The sequence below is a fragment of the Brachyistius frenatus genome, unplaced genomic scaffold (genome assembly GCF_029030835.1).
Source record: "Brachyistius frenatus isolate BFR_SWC_R1_liver_20210118 unplaced genomic scaffold, ASM2903083v1 Contig_24, whole genome shotgun sequence".
Classification (NCBI taxonomy): domain Eukaryota; kingdom Metazoa; phylum Chordata; class Actinopteri; family Embiotocidae; genus Brachyistius; species Brachyistius frenatus.
The window spans coordinates 2829670-2848743 of record NW_027210623.1 but is presented as its reverse complement, the minus strand read 5'-3'; the positions used below and the strand labels follow the sequence as shown (position 1 = coordinate 2848743).

General features: G+C 40.2%; 1 protein-coding gene and 1 long non-coding RNA gene across 2 annotated transcripts in view; both read left to right on the top strand.

The window, feature by feature from the left end:
• Positions 1-5863: 5863 nt before the first annotated feature.
• On the top strand, positions 5864-9020 carry LOC138620403 (uncharacterized). The gene is made up of 2 exons (XR_011310874.1): positions 5864-6195; positions 7884-9020. It is a non-coding gene; the product is annotated as an uncharacterized lncRNA (long non-coding RNA).
• A 1825-nt stretch (positions 9021-10845) lies between these two features.
• Positions 10846-19074, top strand: part of gpc5a (glypican 5a) — a 123012-nt gene continuing 114783 nt past the window's right edge. The window contains exons 1-2 of the mRNA XM_069697752.1: positions 10846-10996; positions 14977-15138. Of these exons, the coding sequence (XP_069553853.1) occupies positions 10846-10996; positions 14977-15138 (313 nt within the window). The remainder of the gene's footprint in view (positions 10997-14976; positions 15139-19074) is intronic.

The following is a 19074-nucleotide window of genomic DNA, read 5'->3' as shown; positions in this document are numbered from 1 at the left end:
CCATAGTTGTGTGAACTTTGTTTAAAATGCTGTGAACTGAAATGAAATTATGATTTTTTTTTTTTTTTGTGTGGCATTTATTAAACTAAAACGGTTTGAAGGGATTCCACACTCTGTCTGATCAATTCAGCGTCTCCTCAAAGATCTGATCGAGTGTGAACTTCGATTTAAGGCTTTGTTTCCTTTCTGCCTCTGATGAGCTATGGGGGGGAGGGAAGAGGTGCACAGGCAGAAAACAACATGAAGGGGAAATGAAAGTTGGACTCGGAGCAGATGCCGACTAATCATGGGACACTCCCGCAGTGTTTTGAAAGGTTACAACCTTTCGGACATTTGTGTTGATGTTCATTTCAGCTGTGGTTCATGTTAGACTATTTCTAAACAGTTCTCTGACTGATTTTTTTTGGGGGGGTTGGGTGCATGAAATGAGGCACTGAGCATGTCTCGCTATCACTCCTCTAATGGTGCTCCTGGGATCGTGACTGTCATTCTGCAGTTAACACCATGCTGAGTTTTAAACAGTGTCTTATACGGCTGAATGGACAAAATAATGACATAATAGAAGCTGCAGTTTGATATTAGAAAGTGAAGAGTTACCTGGATTTCTTTTTTATTACCTCTGAATAATTGAGTTTATAGTCATATGCCAAAAGTAATCTTACGGGTGGGGCACATGAAAAAAAAAAAACCTTTGTATGCAGTGGAAAAGACAATTAAAAAAAAAAAAAAAAAATCTCTTTTCGAGTGTCTTTGAACCTTTCGCTCATAAAAATATTAAACAGCTGCAGTGTCACCTTTTGCAGGTCAACATATTTGGGTTGTCGGCTTCTAATAAATCTGTGAAGGTAAAGAACATCTATTTACCTAAAGACACAGCCTTTCATAGTCTCGGTGTCTCTCCTGTGGCGCTGTGCGGTGCATCCATGGGTGAACGTGTTTCATGCTCCTTCAGCCACATCATGCTGCACATTTTCAACCTGTCAGCCTCCATGAGCTTCCTCTCCACCAGGGACACTGTTGCCTCTGAAAGCACGCCAGGCTGGAGGATCTTCAGGACATGTGCTCTGTGTGTCGCACAAGGAAACAGCTAAAATTAAACCGGTTCTATAAAGAAACATAGAAAAGATGGCTGCTTTTAAAGGAAATGTTTTTGTTGTGATCAAATTTGCTGTAAATGCTGGATTATAGAGGTTCATACTCCCAACAGTGTGCCACTTATCTTTTGGGCTTGATACATAAACTTTAATAAAGAGCTGCAGATGACAAGCATGGAGGGCCTTTCTCTTATCCTGCAGCAAAATGTGGTTTCCTTTCTGGCAGGAGATTTATTTAAAACCCCGGAGGGAGAATCAATAGAAAATGTGTCAACGATAACTTCATCACTTCTTTCTATAATTGACTTCTTTAATGTGCCGTGCCCAGTCTAAACCACTGTTTTTAATGGGGATACACATTTTATTCTGGTTCTACTCGAATAAGCCACAATCATCTGATTTGATTCCTTCCTTGAACTCCTTGTGCGCGGCCCTCGTGTCTTACTACATTGTGAAAAAACAAGATAACACAAATTGGCTTCTAACTCGGAAACCACGCCAGAGCGTGTTCGTTGTCTGTGTGCATGTGTACGTCTTCATACTCCCCCGCCTCGAGTGATCCTCGCGCTTGTGAGACGTTTTTGTCCTGCGTGAGGCTTCACAGCTGAATGGGCCGTGGTCAGGCGAGGTGAGTTCAGTTGACCTCAGGGTCACAAGGAGACAATGGTGGCCAGGCCTCTATAGGCAGAACAAAACCGAGACCCCAGGCTCATAGCCCCTGTTGTAGGAGGGGCTTGGATATAGTAGGCCATTTTTCTTTTTAAATAGCAGTGCTAAGAAGTGGTGCTGCATCAAATGGGATGTTTTGGATCTCAAGTACAAGCTTGAATAGGACAAGTGCTCCAACTGAGGCGTTTTAAATTGTCAATTTTGTTGGTGAAGCATCTGCTCAGGTTTATAGTGCAGAATCAACAAAATGGTCTCATGCCTGTATGAACTGCTGCTTGGCCACAAGTCCTTTTCCTTTACCTATCCCAGATAATGTAAGGTATCATGATAGGTGGTCCTGTTGTTTTACCTGCTCTCGTGGATAAATCTTGAACTATCATCTTGTGCAGAGAGCACAGAGCTCGCAGCGGAGGGGGAGGTCTAATAAGGAGAGCCGTAAGCTTTTTATCTGACCCCATGGGACGATGTGAGGTCCACAAACTCCCTGTGTCCACCCACCCCCCACCTCACGTCCATATGCAGAGGAACTACTGGCTTTGTGTGGGGGGTTGGGGGTCATAACTGAGCGTTCCCACTCTCACGGTGTGCACAGAGAAGAGAGGAAGAACCGCTAATTTGGTTTGTGGGTGAAACATTTTCCAGTTATTGGTCAGTTAATTCAGAGAGAATTAAAGTTCAGATTAAACACACACCTCTTGATGAAGTGGACCAACAAAAACAAAAACAAAAAACCTTCTGTCTGAGGAATTTCTAACCAAGCAGAGTTTAGAGAAACATCAGCATGCATCACATGGCAGCTTTAACTGTAAATAATTGGAAATATTAAACCTATTAGAAGCTACCTGGTATGAATTTATTGACTTTTTCTCTGAATCTCTGTGGGAAGTAAAAGGTGCTTTTTTTTTCCTCCCATGAAACAGAAACTCTGGTGACAAGGAAGTGTCTGGTGCTTCTTCTTACAGTTGGAAAGCATTCATGTCATTACAGTATAGTATTCAGTTTTCTAGTTCCCTCTGCTGGCCAGCTCCTATACTGTATCCTACTCATGTGCTTGTGACAATTCACAGGATTCAACATATTTCAACAGGTCATGGAAAACCTGCAGCGGCAGATCATAAGTTTTTATAAAAGATTTGTCACTTTCAGCACTTCCGCCTGGAAGCAATTCGAAAAATGAGTAAGATGCAAAATAACAACGAGCTGAGGGTAAAAACCTTTTAATGAGTTTCATCTAATCACCATTATATTCTCAACAACTGGATCATTTAATGAGGAAATAAAGAAATTTTAAAGCTCCTGAGCTTGAAAGGATTCTTCCATATTTCTTTGTTTCTCAACTCCATTGTCGTGGGCGCTCTTTAAAAAAAAGCTGCCTTATCATTTATTTAACTGTATTTACATGTTTATGTTGTGAACAAAGATGCCATTGGAGGGATTTGTTTTACTGTTTGTTAAAGCTTCAGAGGAAACTCATACCTGGAGCTTTTAGTGCTGGAAGAGGGAATCCAAACCAGAACCATCTGAATTATAAAAATAATACATGAAAACAATTGATTTACCTGTTTGGGTGCCAAATAACTATTTAGATAACATATAGGGAAACGTTTAGAGGGGAAATGTGTCTTTGCTAGAACTGTTTATAACTCATCAACATCTGAAACATACTGGAAGAGCTTTGTGTTAAACTTATCTTTTTTTTGTTTTTAATTTGAAAGTAATAAGTAACTACAGCAAATGTTATGGGGTAAAAAGAAGAACAAATTCCTCTGCAATGTAATGCAACTGGTGTAAAATAAAAAACAAAAATGCACAGTTGGTTGCTTTATATAGCCAACCATTTACAAAAGAAAAGGGTGCACAAATAAAGGTGAGGTGTGACATTGTTAAAAAAAATCATCTTTAAGATTTAATTTACAAATTTAATTTCCACTTCATTCCTGTCATAAGCATGTGAAAAAACACAAAACATGAAAGTTTGGGAGCTTAAATTCAATATTGTCCACATAAATATCACTGCACAAATCACGCTTTTTTCTCTAAATCCAAAGCATTTAAAAAAAAACAAAAAAAAAACAATTGTATACTTTGACACATTCAAATACATCTACTGTTAAAGTGCTCAGACAGAGTTGACTTTTAAAATGCATAAAAACTGTGACGTGTGCTTCTGCATCCTGAGAGCCCTGAGTTTGTGTCAGTGGTTTAAGTTTTTGGTTATGATGTCTCTAAACACGGACTTTATTCTGGTGTTCATTTCTTGTTGCTGTTGAGTGCTTTTCTTTGTTTGTTTGTTTACTTTAATTGCCTCCGGATCTGTAATGGGCTGTAAACTGCGTGAAACTAAAACAGTGTCTCCAGAAGGTTAAATCAAAACTGGACTGACGACTTTTGTTTGATTATTACGTGGTGTAGAAAGACAAATAAATAAATAGAAAATTTAAACAATGGAAGTCAAGAAAATCTCTTATGTTTCTTTTTTTGTTACGAAGTGCCTGTCAAGATCTGCTGCTTCCTACCAGAAGCAAGTTTACTCAGTTATCTGGATAACTTTGATCCTGAGGGAAATATCTGACTCTGGAGCTGCTAAATGTTTCATTATGTTCAGCGGCTCGTCTCCAACATCCGGCCGTTTTGTTTGAAATTTGAGAAGAGAGAAGAACCAGAGAGCAAACGGATTGTAAGCTCTCTGTGTGCATGAAATATTAAAAGTATTTTGGTTTATATCAGAGAGGAAGTTGCAAAATTACAAACTCATTATGATCATTAACATTTAATGAACCTCAACAACATTAAATACCCATAATTTTTCATATGTAGAAACCCCATATTTGTAGTTTTCATCGTTTGAGACATTGTAAGAAAAGTGTTGAAGTTTGCTTTGAACTATTTTGAAGGCAAAAGATAAAAATATGACCAACAGACTGATGTTAAACATTGTTTTACTTACTTAAAACAATTGTTTTAATTGTTCCTAAAAACTTTTTTTTTATCATTTCCCTTTTTATATCTACCTCATAGCCTATTTGATTATTACATCAAATTTATATTTCCATTGTTAGAGATCATTCTTCTTAAAACTGTAACAATTTTGTATAGAGGTTTGGTTGAAGAGTTCATTGTGACTAATTAACTAAAGTTAACCTCAAACAGGGAGTTTAGATTCTAGCCATGTTGTTGTTGTGTCACTATAAATCATTTACAAATAGTCCTGTAAAATAAGTTAACATGTTAAGTAAAATGTAATCAGATATCACTGTTAGCCTGTTTCAACTTAATGAACTAAAGAGCCTTATGTTTTATTTGTAGAAAATCTTTTATTAATATCTTTCATTAATCTTTTTAAAATGTTCTACTTTTTTTTGTCCAATGTTAACAACACAGACTGTTGGTTGATATGAATAAATTAATGAACTTCTTCTGTACTTCTAGATGTAGTTTGGGTTCTTAATTTTAGATTTTGCACACATTTAATCTTCTTTAAAAAAAACTCCAAATAATAATACAAAATTTACCATTGTGTCTTTAAAGGTGACCTGAATTACAACAACAGATGGAAAACGTGTTTAATTTCAGAATAAAAACAGGAAAAAAAAAAAAAAAAGGCGAATGTCCATTTTGCCTGGCTGCATGGAGGCTGACAAAAATTATGCAAATCTACATGTGACAATTACACATTAAAGGCTAATTTTCACGAGTTGTGGAGCAGCAACAGGTTTAGTAATTTTTTTTTGTTTTGTTGTTGATGTAAATACAAAAAGGGCACCATAAAGAATAACATGTGGCCAGTAAAAAAAAATAATAAAAAAAATAAAAATAAAAATAGTTTCACTATTCACTATTCATACTTGCATTTAAATGAATAGATGCAGGCTATGAGATGATATATATATATATATATATATATATATATATATATATATATATATATGTGTGTCCGCTGTGAGATGTAAAACACGAAATGGTCTTAAAGCTGCGTAAACAGGCTTGTCTACCGTTATGCGTGCACATAATCTGATATTAGAGGGTGTTGAAAACAGCAGCGATCCCCGTCTGTCTCCCTCTCCTCCCTCTGGAGAGGTGGAGGCTGTTTGGTTGGAGATGTGGGTCGGAAGTACCGTAGTTTATGTATGCTAATAGGGGAGTTGGGGGTTGTAGCTAGATATTTACGTTCAGTGGGAGCCGCCCTTCATTCACCCACATGGTTACCAACTGGTCGCCTTCGCGCCACTTTCCCGAAGCCCGCAATCATTTTTAAGCAGCGGATCTGGGCCAAAAATTGACTCCCGATCGGCTCGGATTTCACTCTGTGTTTCGTTTTTGTCCGCCAGTAGAAAAGTTTTCGGGACAGTTGCGTATTTATTCGTCTCTTTTGTCGCCGAGAGACTAACGCGGCAGCCCAAGCAAGTGAGCGAAGATGGTGGATTTCGGGCTGGTGAGTGTCTACCGAGCGCATGTTTATCGGCAAGGAAGTCGAGGCTTTTTTTTTTTTTTTTTTTTTTTGTTTTGTTGGGGGGTGTTGTTTTAAAAAAAAAAAAAAAAAAAAAAAATTAATCTCCGTTTTTTGGAGAACGAAAATCCCAAACGGTGTGTATTGTGCCTTGTTTTCACGTGTTTTTTTTTTTTTTTTTTTTAATTATTTTTTTTTTTTTAAAATAAGATGCCCGCGGGGATACGCGAACATTATCGCGTTAAAACGATATGTTTGGCGATGAAAACAAGTGTAACGCGAGGCGCATGGCAGCTCCCCTTCAGCTCCACCATTGAGGGAATGAGGGAGATTTGAAAAGCTGCACGGAGCTTCTTTTTTTTTTTTTTTTCCTCCGCTGCGCTTTTTTAGCAACTAGTTGAAAAAGATCTGGCCTCCCGATTAAACCCCCCCCTCCACACGCACACGCACACCCCTCCCGGAGTTTAGTATACGCACGCTAGTCCCGATATTTGAGAAGTTGGTTCGTAAATCTGGCCAATTTTTGGGCTGCTTCGGTCTCGAGTGCAGTGGTGTGTGAGTTAAAGTGCCCCCCAGAACAAAGCGGCAGCACATGGGGCAGTTTTAGGCCGCGCGTTTTAGCTTAGCTCCCCTAGCCTAGCCGCGTGAACTTGAAGAGTTGTTCTGTTGTGCCGAGTACAAAAAAAAGAAAAAAGAAAACACATTTTATATATATATGTATATATCAAAAAAGAGAAAAAAAAGCGGCCTTCCTAGAAAGATGGAGATAATACGGCCGATCCGACGGGACAGATGCGCCGCTGGTGTATTTTTTTTAAATTTTTTTTGAACCGTGTGCTCGTTTGTTGTTGGCTAATGTGTGTCGTCAAACTAACCCCCCCCTCCTCCTCCTCCTCCACCCCCCCGGTTTTATTAGCTTTCGGACGCGGACGCGAGCCAGCTGTCCCCCCCCCTCCTCCTCCTCCTCCTACCGCTGAAAGCGGCTCATGTGTCGTTCCCAGCGGTAAACAGGGCGGCTGGTAACGTGGTTTAACGTCAAGCTACCGCCGGCTCGCAGCAGCCGGAGCGCCGCGCTGCGCTGCCCCGCTCGGAGCAGCGCAGCGCTCGGCTACTGCGAGCCGCTAGCCTCCGCTCCCCCGAACGCGGACGCTAGCCTTGTTTTTCTAGGACGTCCGAAACCGCGAGCCCGGTGTTTCCCTGCGAACAAACGACACGCGGGCGGCGGATTTCGGTGCGCCGTGCCACATTTATGTTTATCTTGATGGGGTTAGAAGTCGTTTAGGCTAAGGTTGGCGCACTTCGAGGCGCCATGTTAAAGAAGGTGGGGGAGGGGTGAACAACAGTGTTCCGTGCGCATGCGCGCCCGTGTCGCAGGGAACGCGGGCCGCAGCTTCTGCTCATTCATGTTTTCTGGTGACCTCGTGCTGCTCTAATACGCCATAACATAATCGTGTCACAAAAACAATCTCGTATAATTCTCGATTAACCAGTGATGGTGAGTCACAGCTCCGATGGTCGGCGAGCCGAAATCCGCGTTTTTAGTTTGTATTACTAAAAAGTGGGCTACACGTGCGCACTCGTCACCCTGCATGGGTAACTTGTTGCAAGGCCAAAAAAGTAGCATTCATTGCCTCAATGCGCTATCCTGACTTTTGTTTTTATTTTTTTTTCAGGCCCACCACGAGGTGCAAGACCCTAAACAAAGTTGCATCATGGAGCAGTGGGACCATCTCGGTGCTGAAGGGCAGAGCTGCTGTAATCCGTCTGTGTATTGTCAAAGTGCTTACAGTGCAGGTAGTACTATGTAATACCTACTGCAGTGGAGGCACTTAAAGCAATACCCTGACACTGGTGTGCCGATGCTTTGATGTTACATGTCATTTGAAGTACTGTCTTTGTGCTAAGGTGCATCTAGTGCAGATAGTGAAATAGACTAGCACCTACTGCCCTAAGTGCTCCTTCTGGCATAAGGGGCTGTGATATGCGCCACCAGACCATATTTTAAAATCTCTAATTGGGCTCAAATATCTCGCAGTTCACTGCTAGTTTTGCATAGTTGCACTACAAGAATAGATGAGTTGTGCAAATCTATGCAAAACTGATGGTGGCCTGCTTGCTCTCCACCTGTTTGCTTGGTTTTGGGGGTGTCACATCAAACACAACCTGATTGCATAATACACCAATAATGCTCTTTTTAAAAAAAACAACAACAAAAAAAAAACAGGAGTATTTGCCAGTTGTCACCCAGTGAGCTCAGTTTCAGCAGTATTAAAGTGCTTATAGTGCAGGTAGTGTGTTGTCCTATCTACTGCAATGTAAGCACTTGAAGTACTTCTAACTGCATGTTTCTGAAGCTGGATGTGAAAAATCATCAAGGATGATCCTGTTAATCATCACTTGGTCAGTTTTGCTGGTTTGCATTCAGCTTTAACGGATGTATGCTGTGCAAATCCATGCAAAACTGACTGCGTAGATGAACCATGATCTGCCAAGTGGGATCGTTCTACTGCATGGTGTGTATTTATACATGTGTGGATGTTTGGAGATGTCCCTTCCTGTGCCGGTGGGGAGGAGTAGCAATGCTGTGTACCTCGAGGTATTGCACTTGTCCCGGCCTGTGTTGGAACGAGGAGCTCGAGCTGACCTGGATCTTCATCTGAGGTTGGTTAGAGATGAGCTGTAGTCAACTGTCCTGTCATGTTTTGGGCAGTTTGGTCTGTATGATCTTGATGTGTGAAGACTGATGGTATGTGTTTAAATGGGATAATTGTAATGTTGCTTGAAATATATTAAATCCTTTTATGCTTTTTTTTTCCTGTTTGATTTATTATTCTACTTGTGTTGTTTTTTCTGCACAATTCATACATCTCAAGCTAGATAGTGGGAGCTTTTTGAAAATATTTTAAATTTTTACTTTGTAATGGCAACATGCCAATCAATTTATTGAAATTACCAAGCAACATGATCCCCAGACACTTCCAAGTACAAAGACTACATGGACGGCAATTCTCCCTTGTAAAAAAACCCACCTACGTGTGAGGCATTGGAGTTTGTATTAACAAGTATTTTTACAGTCATAGCTTGAAAATCCCTCCAGACTTTGCTTGGTCTGATTAAACAGTTTACCATCGTTATACACCATGACAAAATGTGTGTCACTCAACCTGGTTTTCATGCACTACATATTTTAAACTTGTAACATGAAAGTTTTCAATTCACAAAGCATTTTAGATCAAATCACTTCACAGTGGCAGTTTTGTCTCAGTCAACCACATTCAAGAGATTCTTTGCTATAAGAGAATTTAGCAGTCATGCTTTAATTTAGCACATTAAGACTCGCATCTGTCATGTGCACATGAAAATGTGCACTTTTGACAGCCCCTTAAATCTCTCAATTGTTTTTAGTGTTTGTGATTCAAGAGTTTGTCATATAAACTGGTACACTGGACAATAAAATTCGTATTCTGCCATCCTGTTCACCAGCAAAAGAGTTTAGCTAAATATGAGTATGTACAAAATACATAAATCTGAAAAAGGAACAATGCTTTGCAGCAGATTCAGGTACTAAATTTAATCTGCTGGAGAGAAAAAAACCCAGCGAAACTCACAATCTATGATAAATTGACCAACACAGGCTTATTGATATCCTCACAGATGTGCACGCAAAAACATACACCATAGGAATATATAAAACATAATAAAGATATGAAATTACTACATATGAGAGAATATGACATCAAAAATGTATGCGCTGATATTGATTCAGTTTTTATCTAGTCGAAATGTAATATTTGAACCACAGGTAGGCCGAAATAGTCTAACCTGAATTCACTTTAAAGCTTCACACTTGAACAAGGATTATATATTTGTATTAAGATCAACACATAAAAAAAAAAATGCCATAATATATTTTATTTTCTCTATTAAATGTTATGCCATTAAAAGTTACAAATTCTTACATTTCAGTTTCAGCACATTAAGGCTGTCAGTTGTCATCAAGCCAAAATGTAATTGAAAACAGATTTGAAATGGAGTACTATTTAAGCAACTAAAGCGTATTTTTAACTGCATTATAGGGAAAAAAAAAAGTTATACGTGCTTATAAATCAACATATGAATGAATCCCTAAAAAAAAAAAAAAAAAAAATATACACTAAAATATCCTTTTAAACCAATTTGAATGTACGAATGTATTTAAGGAGTTCTGTATCCAGATGAATTACTGTTTGTACCCTACGGCCTGTTTCTCGTTAAAGATCAGTCATAATGAAATAATTATTAATAATGATAAATAGAAGCTTAAGCCTGTCCAGTAGATGGCGCTGCCTTGCTGCACTTCCGCCTCGGGTGCAGCCGCGCGAGTGCAGGTAACATGACGGTACCGCCTCTGCTGTCGGTCCAACCAACTTGGACAACATGCCGCGTTCAAACAGTCAAGTCACACCGCTGCAACTTTCCATCTGCGCCAGGATTTAAAGGTTTATCCGGAGACACGTGGTCGACGCTGAATCCTGGGACCTGAAATGCGGACTCACCTGACACCTGGTTTCTAGGTCCGGGAGAAACCCCAACTTCCAAAGCGGCTTGTTTTTTTTTTTTTTTTAGGGGGGATCTTTTATCTGGGATTTGATTGAAATGGGTGTGCTGTGGACCAACTGCCTTTTCCTCCTGGCGTGTTGCTGTGGATCAGGACTCGGGAGTCCAAACAAATGCGATGAAGTGCGCAAAGTTTTCCAACTCAGGCAAATTGGACCAAATCAGTTGCTGCCTTTAAGTCCCAGACCAGGTAGGTTGAGAGTTTTTCCTCCAGACTGAGCTGCTCAATCCTCATAAAAAAACAAAACACGCGCAGTAATGCAATTATTTCTTCCTTTGCATCTTCATGGTAACTAATCAACACACCAAAACCCTGATAGAGACAAATTCAACACATCATCTTCCCGTAGAGCTCATTAACTGCTCTGTAGCCTTTAACCTGTCATTTTCTGGCTTCTTTTTGTAGTCGCAAAACACACCCTTTAGACACATTTCAAGGGTGTGTGTGCAGTTATTATAATAATAGAGGGACGCACTAAAAGCTGAACACGGCATCTTTTTGTGAGACTCTTGCATCTTTAGAGAAAATGTTGTATCCTATGTCATCAGTTACTGAAATAATAAAACTCATCTGGCCATTCCTTTTTTTACAGTCATATATTTGAACACTAATATGTTCAGCGGCATGTCTGGTTCATTATGAATGTTTTCTTTGTGCTGGTTTGGAGAAATATATATATATTTTTTATTAATTAATTGGAATTATTAATACTTCTGGAACAAAACATCCTTTAAAAGATACCGCTCACTGTTCACTGAATTATTAACAGTTCATGGGCTTGTATAAATCATACTGGTTTAACAAGTGATAGGAGTAACTAAGTTCATTTACCCAAGTACTGCATTTAAATGCAATTTTGAGGTACTTCATTTGAGTATTACAGTCCAGCACATTTCAGAGGGAAATAGTGTACTTTCTACTCCATTACTAGAATTTGACCGATAATTACTGAATATTAGTGGCTTACAACCTTTTTAGTATTTGTTCTCTCATGAAAATCAGTGTAGTTGGGTCACATTTCAGATTTGTTAACAGCTCCACCAAATAGTGATTTTTATTTTATTTTTTTCCCTCTCTAAGCTTCTCACATGGTTTCATTTTGATATTATCCAATATCTCTCCAAAAATTTAAGAAGAGAAAGAAAGTCCAAAAACTGAAAACAGACTTATGGCTTGAATCTTTGTTTCTTTCTTCTTTCCTCTGCCAGTAATAATCGGATCCCTCAGATTGATCTGCTGACCCTGGATATAAAGTACTGTAGTTCAAACTAGCTCCACCTGCAGCAGCTACAGCAGAATTATGCTGCTTACACACAGATGCTCCAGTATTATAAAATCATATCTCAGTCAGAGGGAACAATACTTTAACCACATTTTGGAGGCTATATGCACTTTTACAGGGTTCTCAGAAGGTTTCTAGAGGGTGTAGGTGCTGTGTTAGCAATGTAGGGTGGTGGGCAGTTATTTGACTAAAAACTGCATTTTTGCAAAATTTTTGAGTATTATCATGACAATATTTATTTAAAAATGAACTGTGAAATAAAAATAATGATCTCCAAACACTGGTAAAGCAAAGCTCATAGTGAAGCTATATAGTGGCTTAAGTGGGGCACCTAAGTGTTCTAATGGTAGGAAAAACCCTGCTTTTACTTCAGTAGAACTTTTAATACTGGACTACTTCTTCTTCTAATGGGCTATTTTCTTTTTGCTCTTTGGCTCTTTTACATACTAACGTGAAACTGGGAACTAAAGCTGCTGAGATTACTTGTTGGTCGTGATGAAAAAATAAGTCAGCTCTCCTCCCTCCTTCGGGTGTTTACAGCAGATAAGTGGCTTTCAGGGATAAACAGGAATTATTTTGTGTAAAGTTAGGTAAACTAGGCCTCACTTAACTTTCTGAACGCCACCCATGGTAATTCTGTACACGATTTGGATGGAATTATGGCTGTGCATATTTCATGGAGCCCGTCATTGACTGCTGCTATTGCTGCTGCTGCTCTGTGCTCTTTTTGGAAAAGTAAATCTTAATGGTGTTGACTGCCACCCTGCCACAAACTGCTCCCTATAAACTTCATCACCCCCTTCCCCTGCTGCTGCAAGGAAACCGACTCAATTGACAGAAAACCCTCAAATACCTCCTAAACCTCTAAATAACCCTTATAATGCCATCACCACTCCAGCCCCTTAAACCAGCCCATGTTGCTGTGTGGTGCAGTTTCATTGCAGAGTTGCAAACTGAAAAACACTTTCTGTCAGATAGACAGAGTGCAGCTGTGGAGGACTCCTCTAGATTAAGCGATGATAAGCTGCTGATTCAGTGGCTACTAACTCTGTAAAAACACTGACTACTGTTTAAAACTATACCACTGTTGACCTCTCTGGCAGCCTCACACACCTTTTAAGGCCAAACACATCTTGACGTTGGAAAGATGTAAATCGTTTCCTTGGTAGATTCAGATTTAAGCCCTGAAATACATCAGATGTTGTAATGGGAGCGGTACAGTCATGTATGATTGAGTCTAGGTGTGTGAAAAATAGCCCCCAGAAATTCCAAGAATCTGAAAGAGAGCCGTTTCCATGTTTGATGCTGCCTGTCTGATAAGAGGTGCCAAACAGCTTTCAGGTCAGAACACAGCAAGTCAGAGGTCTATCGCCTCGGCCAACAGCGCTGCCGTCTGAGGCGTTGGAAGTGGGAATAGTTTGGGGAAGCGTTTAGGTTAGAAAAGCAAGACCCGGGGCGCTTTCATGTTGTCTTATCTGCGAGACTTTGAATTCCTCCACGTGTGCCATCGCCTGCTCTGCTTCCCTCCTCACTCCTGAACCTCGCGGCGAGCTGATAGCGTCTCACTCTGCCTGGGCATGTCTCAGACACTCCTGCAGAGTTTTGGGTCGCTTTTAAGATGTTTTGATTGTCCCGTATGTGTGCAGGTTGCTGTAGTGGAAAATTCAACACATCAGTTGAGTGGGGCGATAAAGCTTTGACACACATCTTCCCACAGGATCTAGATGTCTCAGTTGTTTCGCTCCACTAAAGCATTTTTTAACTTGAACTTTTAACTGCTAGAAAAACAGGAGTATAGTTTGTCCTTTTAAGTGATGCTTTAGGGATATCTGCCCGCATTAAAGCTGAAATGATTCATATTTACCACAATCACCTGATGATGTTTGACACGTATGATATTTCTTGATAATACCCAAAAATTTTAAAAAGTAGGCGTGTTATTCTTTCACATGTCAACATGGACCTCTGTGGTTTTTGATGATACGATATCATTGTTTTTCCACACTAGTAGTGTTTCTGTTTGATAGAAATATACAGTGTGTCAGCCAATCACTTCAGTCCATACTGACATATAATGTAGGCATTTTAAAACTTAGTTTTCATGGTTCCCAAAGGATAAAATCAACTGACTTCAGTAAGGCCCTGACTTTTCTTCATCTGTCACCAACAGGTTGACATTCATGGCTTTTAGTCAAATGTCTCAACAATTGGAAATATTGACCCGCAGCTGGATTCAGACCTTCATGTTTCCCACAAAGATTTGCCCAGTACTTTGGCTTACGACCAAATATCTGCAGAATTCAGCATACAGTTCACAACATGACTGGTGCTATAAGGTCAGACGAGACACTTATTCATACCTTTGGGCACTTTCAGGGTGTCAAATCCACCTGACACGCTTGTCTCTGGAATGTGAAAAGGAAAGTGGAGCCCCCTGAGGACACCATGCAAATCCATAACCCCAGTTTATGCCTTCCATGTGTTTTCTTCAGAGTTGAGGCCCTCAGGTGTAAGGATTTGTTTCCCTGATAAGAAAAAAAAAGTATACGTGGTGGTGATTGTTTAAAATCTCAACGGTGTAGGATGTTTATTTTGACGGAAAAAAACCCCCAAATTTTCCAATCTTCAAAAAAAAAAAAAAAAAAAAAGATAGCTGTAATCTAAATGAATAAAAGCTACTATCTGTTATTTTAAAGTATATTGATGTCCTAATCTGATTTCTGTGACGAAATGTATGGAAACACGTGAGCGACACAAACTGTTGCTGTCTAGTCATATTAAAATGGAAAAAGATGTAAATGTAGCTGCTGTGCTTCTTAGTTTTGTACCATTCGAATCCTTTCCATCATGTTTCAAGATCATGACATTTCACCTCGATTCCTCTTAGGTTCAGACCTTCAGGTGTGCACGTCCAAGAACCTGACCTGCTGCACCAAGAAGATGGAGGAGAAGTACCAGGTGGCGGCCCGGAGAGACATCCAGAACCTTCTCCAGACGTCCAGCTCCAGCCTCAAGTTCCTCATCTCGCGCAACGTGGCGGCTTTTCAAGGTAACAGTTCAATTTCTTTATGTGTGTTCTGGCGTCATTGTTGTGACTTCATAAACGCATGCTGAGTGCAGAAATCACGATAATATGCATGCGTGGACGTTTGTGTGTATTTCTGAGCTCAAGTATAAATTTAGGGTTTTGTGTGGGTGCTGTAAAAACAGGGGATGAGTCAGTGTGTGTGCAGTAAGGCTCCACTTCAGAGCAAACAGAGCAGGGTCTGTCTTCCTTCCAGATCTCCCAAGACCATCTGATCTTCTGATTAGATTGGCTGGCTGTTCTTGTTAGAGACCTGGGGGAGTGGTCTGCGGGGGGTGGGGGGCAGACGTCTGCCAGGGATATGTACTGGAGGTGTCCTGCCACATTGGACCCTCAGAATAAACAGTTATCCGATCATAGACACATCTTAAACAGTCTGAAGTGGACGGCCGTCCCCGAGTTTGTGTTGTTTTCCATTCCTCTCCATCCTTTCAATCGGCAGTGACGCACAGGTAGCGACTTGCCTTTCTCTCTCTCTCTCTCTGAACTCTTCTTGTCCAGTGTACGATGTTTCTCACCCACTCTGGCTGATAGCAATCATATGATGGCTGGAATGGGTGGGCAACAAATAGAGAGCTTATGAGTTGAATGTACAGTCTCAGACATGTCATTAAGCCAATTCACTTTAACGATGCCTCTGAGTTTAAAGACGTGCTGTTATCCTCCTGCTAAACTCCAATGATTTATAGGAGAGTCTCGCATGATCACAGTGTTTTCGTTGCGGTTTGCAGGGGCAATGCCCTGTTTCTGTCCTCAGATGTTTGGAGTGTCTGTTCAGGCTCTGAAGCTGAAATAAAATACTTAGTTTAGAGTCTGTCCTGGAGTTCATGAAGCACGGCACACCTAAAATATTGTTCAAACAAAGTTGCCGGCATTTTGAAAAGACAAGCTTGGTGCCATCAGCTTCTTTACCGTCTCTGCGGCACTCATCCCGAGTCAATTAGTGTCCACAGAAGACGTAAATCTTTAAAAGAAGTTCACAAATATATAATTTAAGTAAATAACTGCAGTTATTATTATATTATTATTATTATTATACAAGTCATATTTTGGACTATTTTCAGCAACAGTTTAATGCACATTTGCTGATCAAGTGAGTATTTATGGCAGCTGGAAGGTGAATATGGGATCAAACTAAAAATAAGCTAGTGTTGATATTCATGGTTGGGGAGGACAGCGGAACTCTGGCGTGAAGTATATTAGTCTCTGATCACGCAGGCAACATTTGTTAGTAGAATCAAGTTATTCTTGTTTTTTTGACAATGGGGGAAAATATAGAAAATCACTTTCTCGTAACAGTCTCAAGGTTTTGGTCACACAGGGCAGCAAGTCAAACAAAGCTGCAGGAGCTGCTAACTGTTTGAAAATACACAGCAAAATGAGCAGCACTCGCATGGTTTTGTCTGTGGAATGGCAGCCAGTGAGCGCTGCTGCCAAACCAAACAGAGTTCCCCGTCCACACCGGCTCCCATCAGTCAACAAACACTGGTGGCTGCTTCCAGCATCCGGACTGCAGAACACAAGGCACAGACATTAAGTAATTAAAGTCACAGCTGCTGTGTAACTGCTCTCAGTAGTACATTTCAATCAAGTCATTATGAAGTGTTTCTTTTTTTTTTTTTTTTTTAAATGTAGACCAAACCAGGGCTGTAACTAACAATGATTTGCATTATTCAGTAATCTGTTTTTCATGCTCTTGATTATTAGATCATTTGTTGGTCAGAATGCTAGAAAATAGTGAGAAATATCTCATTAGAATTTCTCAAAGTCTAACAAATGGTGTAAACCCATACCTCCCCTCTTACACACACACACACACACACACACACACACACACACACACACACACACACACACACACACACACACACACACACACACACACACACACCCCCATTGTATATTTACACGTTTTTACAGTTCCTTGAAAAATGGCTTAAAACAATCACTTAATTATAAAAATGTTGGCAATTAACTCAAGTTGTCAAAAGATGGATTCCGTGAGGAGTTTTCTTGTTTATGTGAATCGTGTCTTGTAAATCTTTGGGATCTAATACATTTGTTGGGGGCCCCTAATGGTCGTCTGTGGTACTGCAGTTTAAGGCACTTCCGCAATGGCCTTATTTTTCAGACCTACCGAAGCTACGTCCAATTTTACATACAGTCTATGGTTGTGTAGGTTTTTTTGCTTCTTCACTCGTTTTTTTTTAAGCGTTGCGGTGTTTGTTGGCGCATTACCGCCACCAACTGTCGATCAGGTGCGTAGCGCGAGGCAAGATCTGAACTGCACAGCGTGTTTTTGTGTGCTTGGTGATGCAACCAAAACGGAAACGTGTTCATAAAACCATCGCTCCATTACACCACCTGTCAAACACTCTACAGGATACTTTTAAACGTTTTTTACTTTCAGCTGTAATTTAAATATATCTCCCCTTATTATTGGTTAGATTAAGTAAAGAAATTACAATATATTAACTATGACAAATTAGGATGTTATTTCAATTAAATTACACGTGTACTTCAAACTAAACTACTGCTCTACACCTGTTCAATATTGTTTTGTGTTGCTATTGAGGTAAATCTGTGCTAATAAAAGCTGATACTTGTTCAAATGTTGTTTCAGACTTTTTGGCTCACGGTCTACAATGTCTGTTTATACACACCCACACACACCCACACACACACACACACACACACACACACACACACACACACACACACACACACACACACACACACACACACACACACACACACACACACACACACACACACACACACACACACACACACACACACACACACCAGAACCACCCACGTGGCATTGTTCTGTTTGGCCGTAGATTCTTTAAGAGCCTTTGTCACATGAAGACTCGCTGTGGAACAATATGTATGGGAAGCACGGAGGGACAGAAATGCCTGGCAGCTCCTTAGATCTTAACGGAGTGGAAAAAAGAACTGTTTTGCTGTTCATGTGCAGACATAAAAGAATCACAAGTCAAGCATTTAATCCCTTGTTCCTATCTAGAGAGTGTTCAATGATGCTGAATTAATGAGTGAATTGTTTCTCATTCATCTTGTGTGACTGTGGGTTTGGTTTTGGGTGTTTGGAGATTATAATGGAAGTGGAAGGGGGCCAACAACCTTATGGATTGTCTTTGAAATGAAATAAAATTTCCCGTTGACTTGCTGTTCTAAACGCTCCCGGTGTTACTGTTCTGCTTCACCATTCACAACGCTACTGTGGCGAACAGGAGACAGGAAATATTTATGTTTGACTGGGCGAGTGGGGGGTATGCAGAAACACGGGTACCATAGATGGAGTCTCCAAATGATTGGCGACCTGCACTGTAATTTGAGAGACAACAGTGAACAAGCAGAATGTACTGTGCAGTGCATTACATCCACAGACCGGAAGAAGGATGAGTTAAAAGGGGGAAGGCTAATGTGGTCATTTGTTTTGTGCGAAGCCTTCAATTAGGCATCTTTATATGATGCAGCTGAAGGGAGAGGGGGATGAAGAAATCAGAGGAATGTATAACAGTCTGAAACACTCAGGAGACATCAAGAAATAAAACACTCCCATAAAATGCTATTTAAAATGTTTTCTCCCCGAGTTCTTGATGCTCTTGTTTTTGTGCTTGTAATGGGCCACAGTTAAAAAAAATAATCTTCAAGGGCATCTTTCATGTTAAAAACCACTCAATACTTTTAACGTAATGAGTATCACAAATAAGTGAATCAAGCGCTTGGGCTGTTAATTATGAGCAGAGCTTCAAAGCGCAGCTCATCCTGCGGTGACGGCCTATTACATTTTTTCTCTTTTCTTCAGAGAAATGTGCCACATTTCAATATCTCGTCCTCAAATGAACCCGATCGCTCCGTTTCAGGTCATTTCAC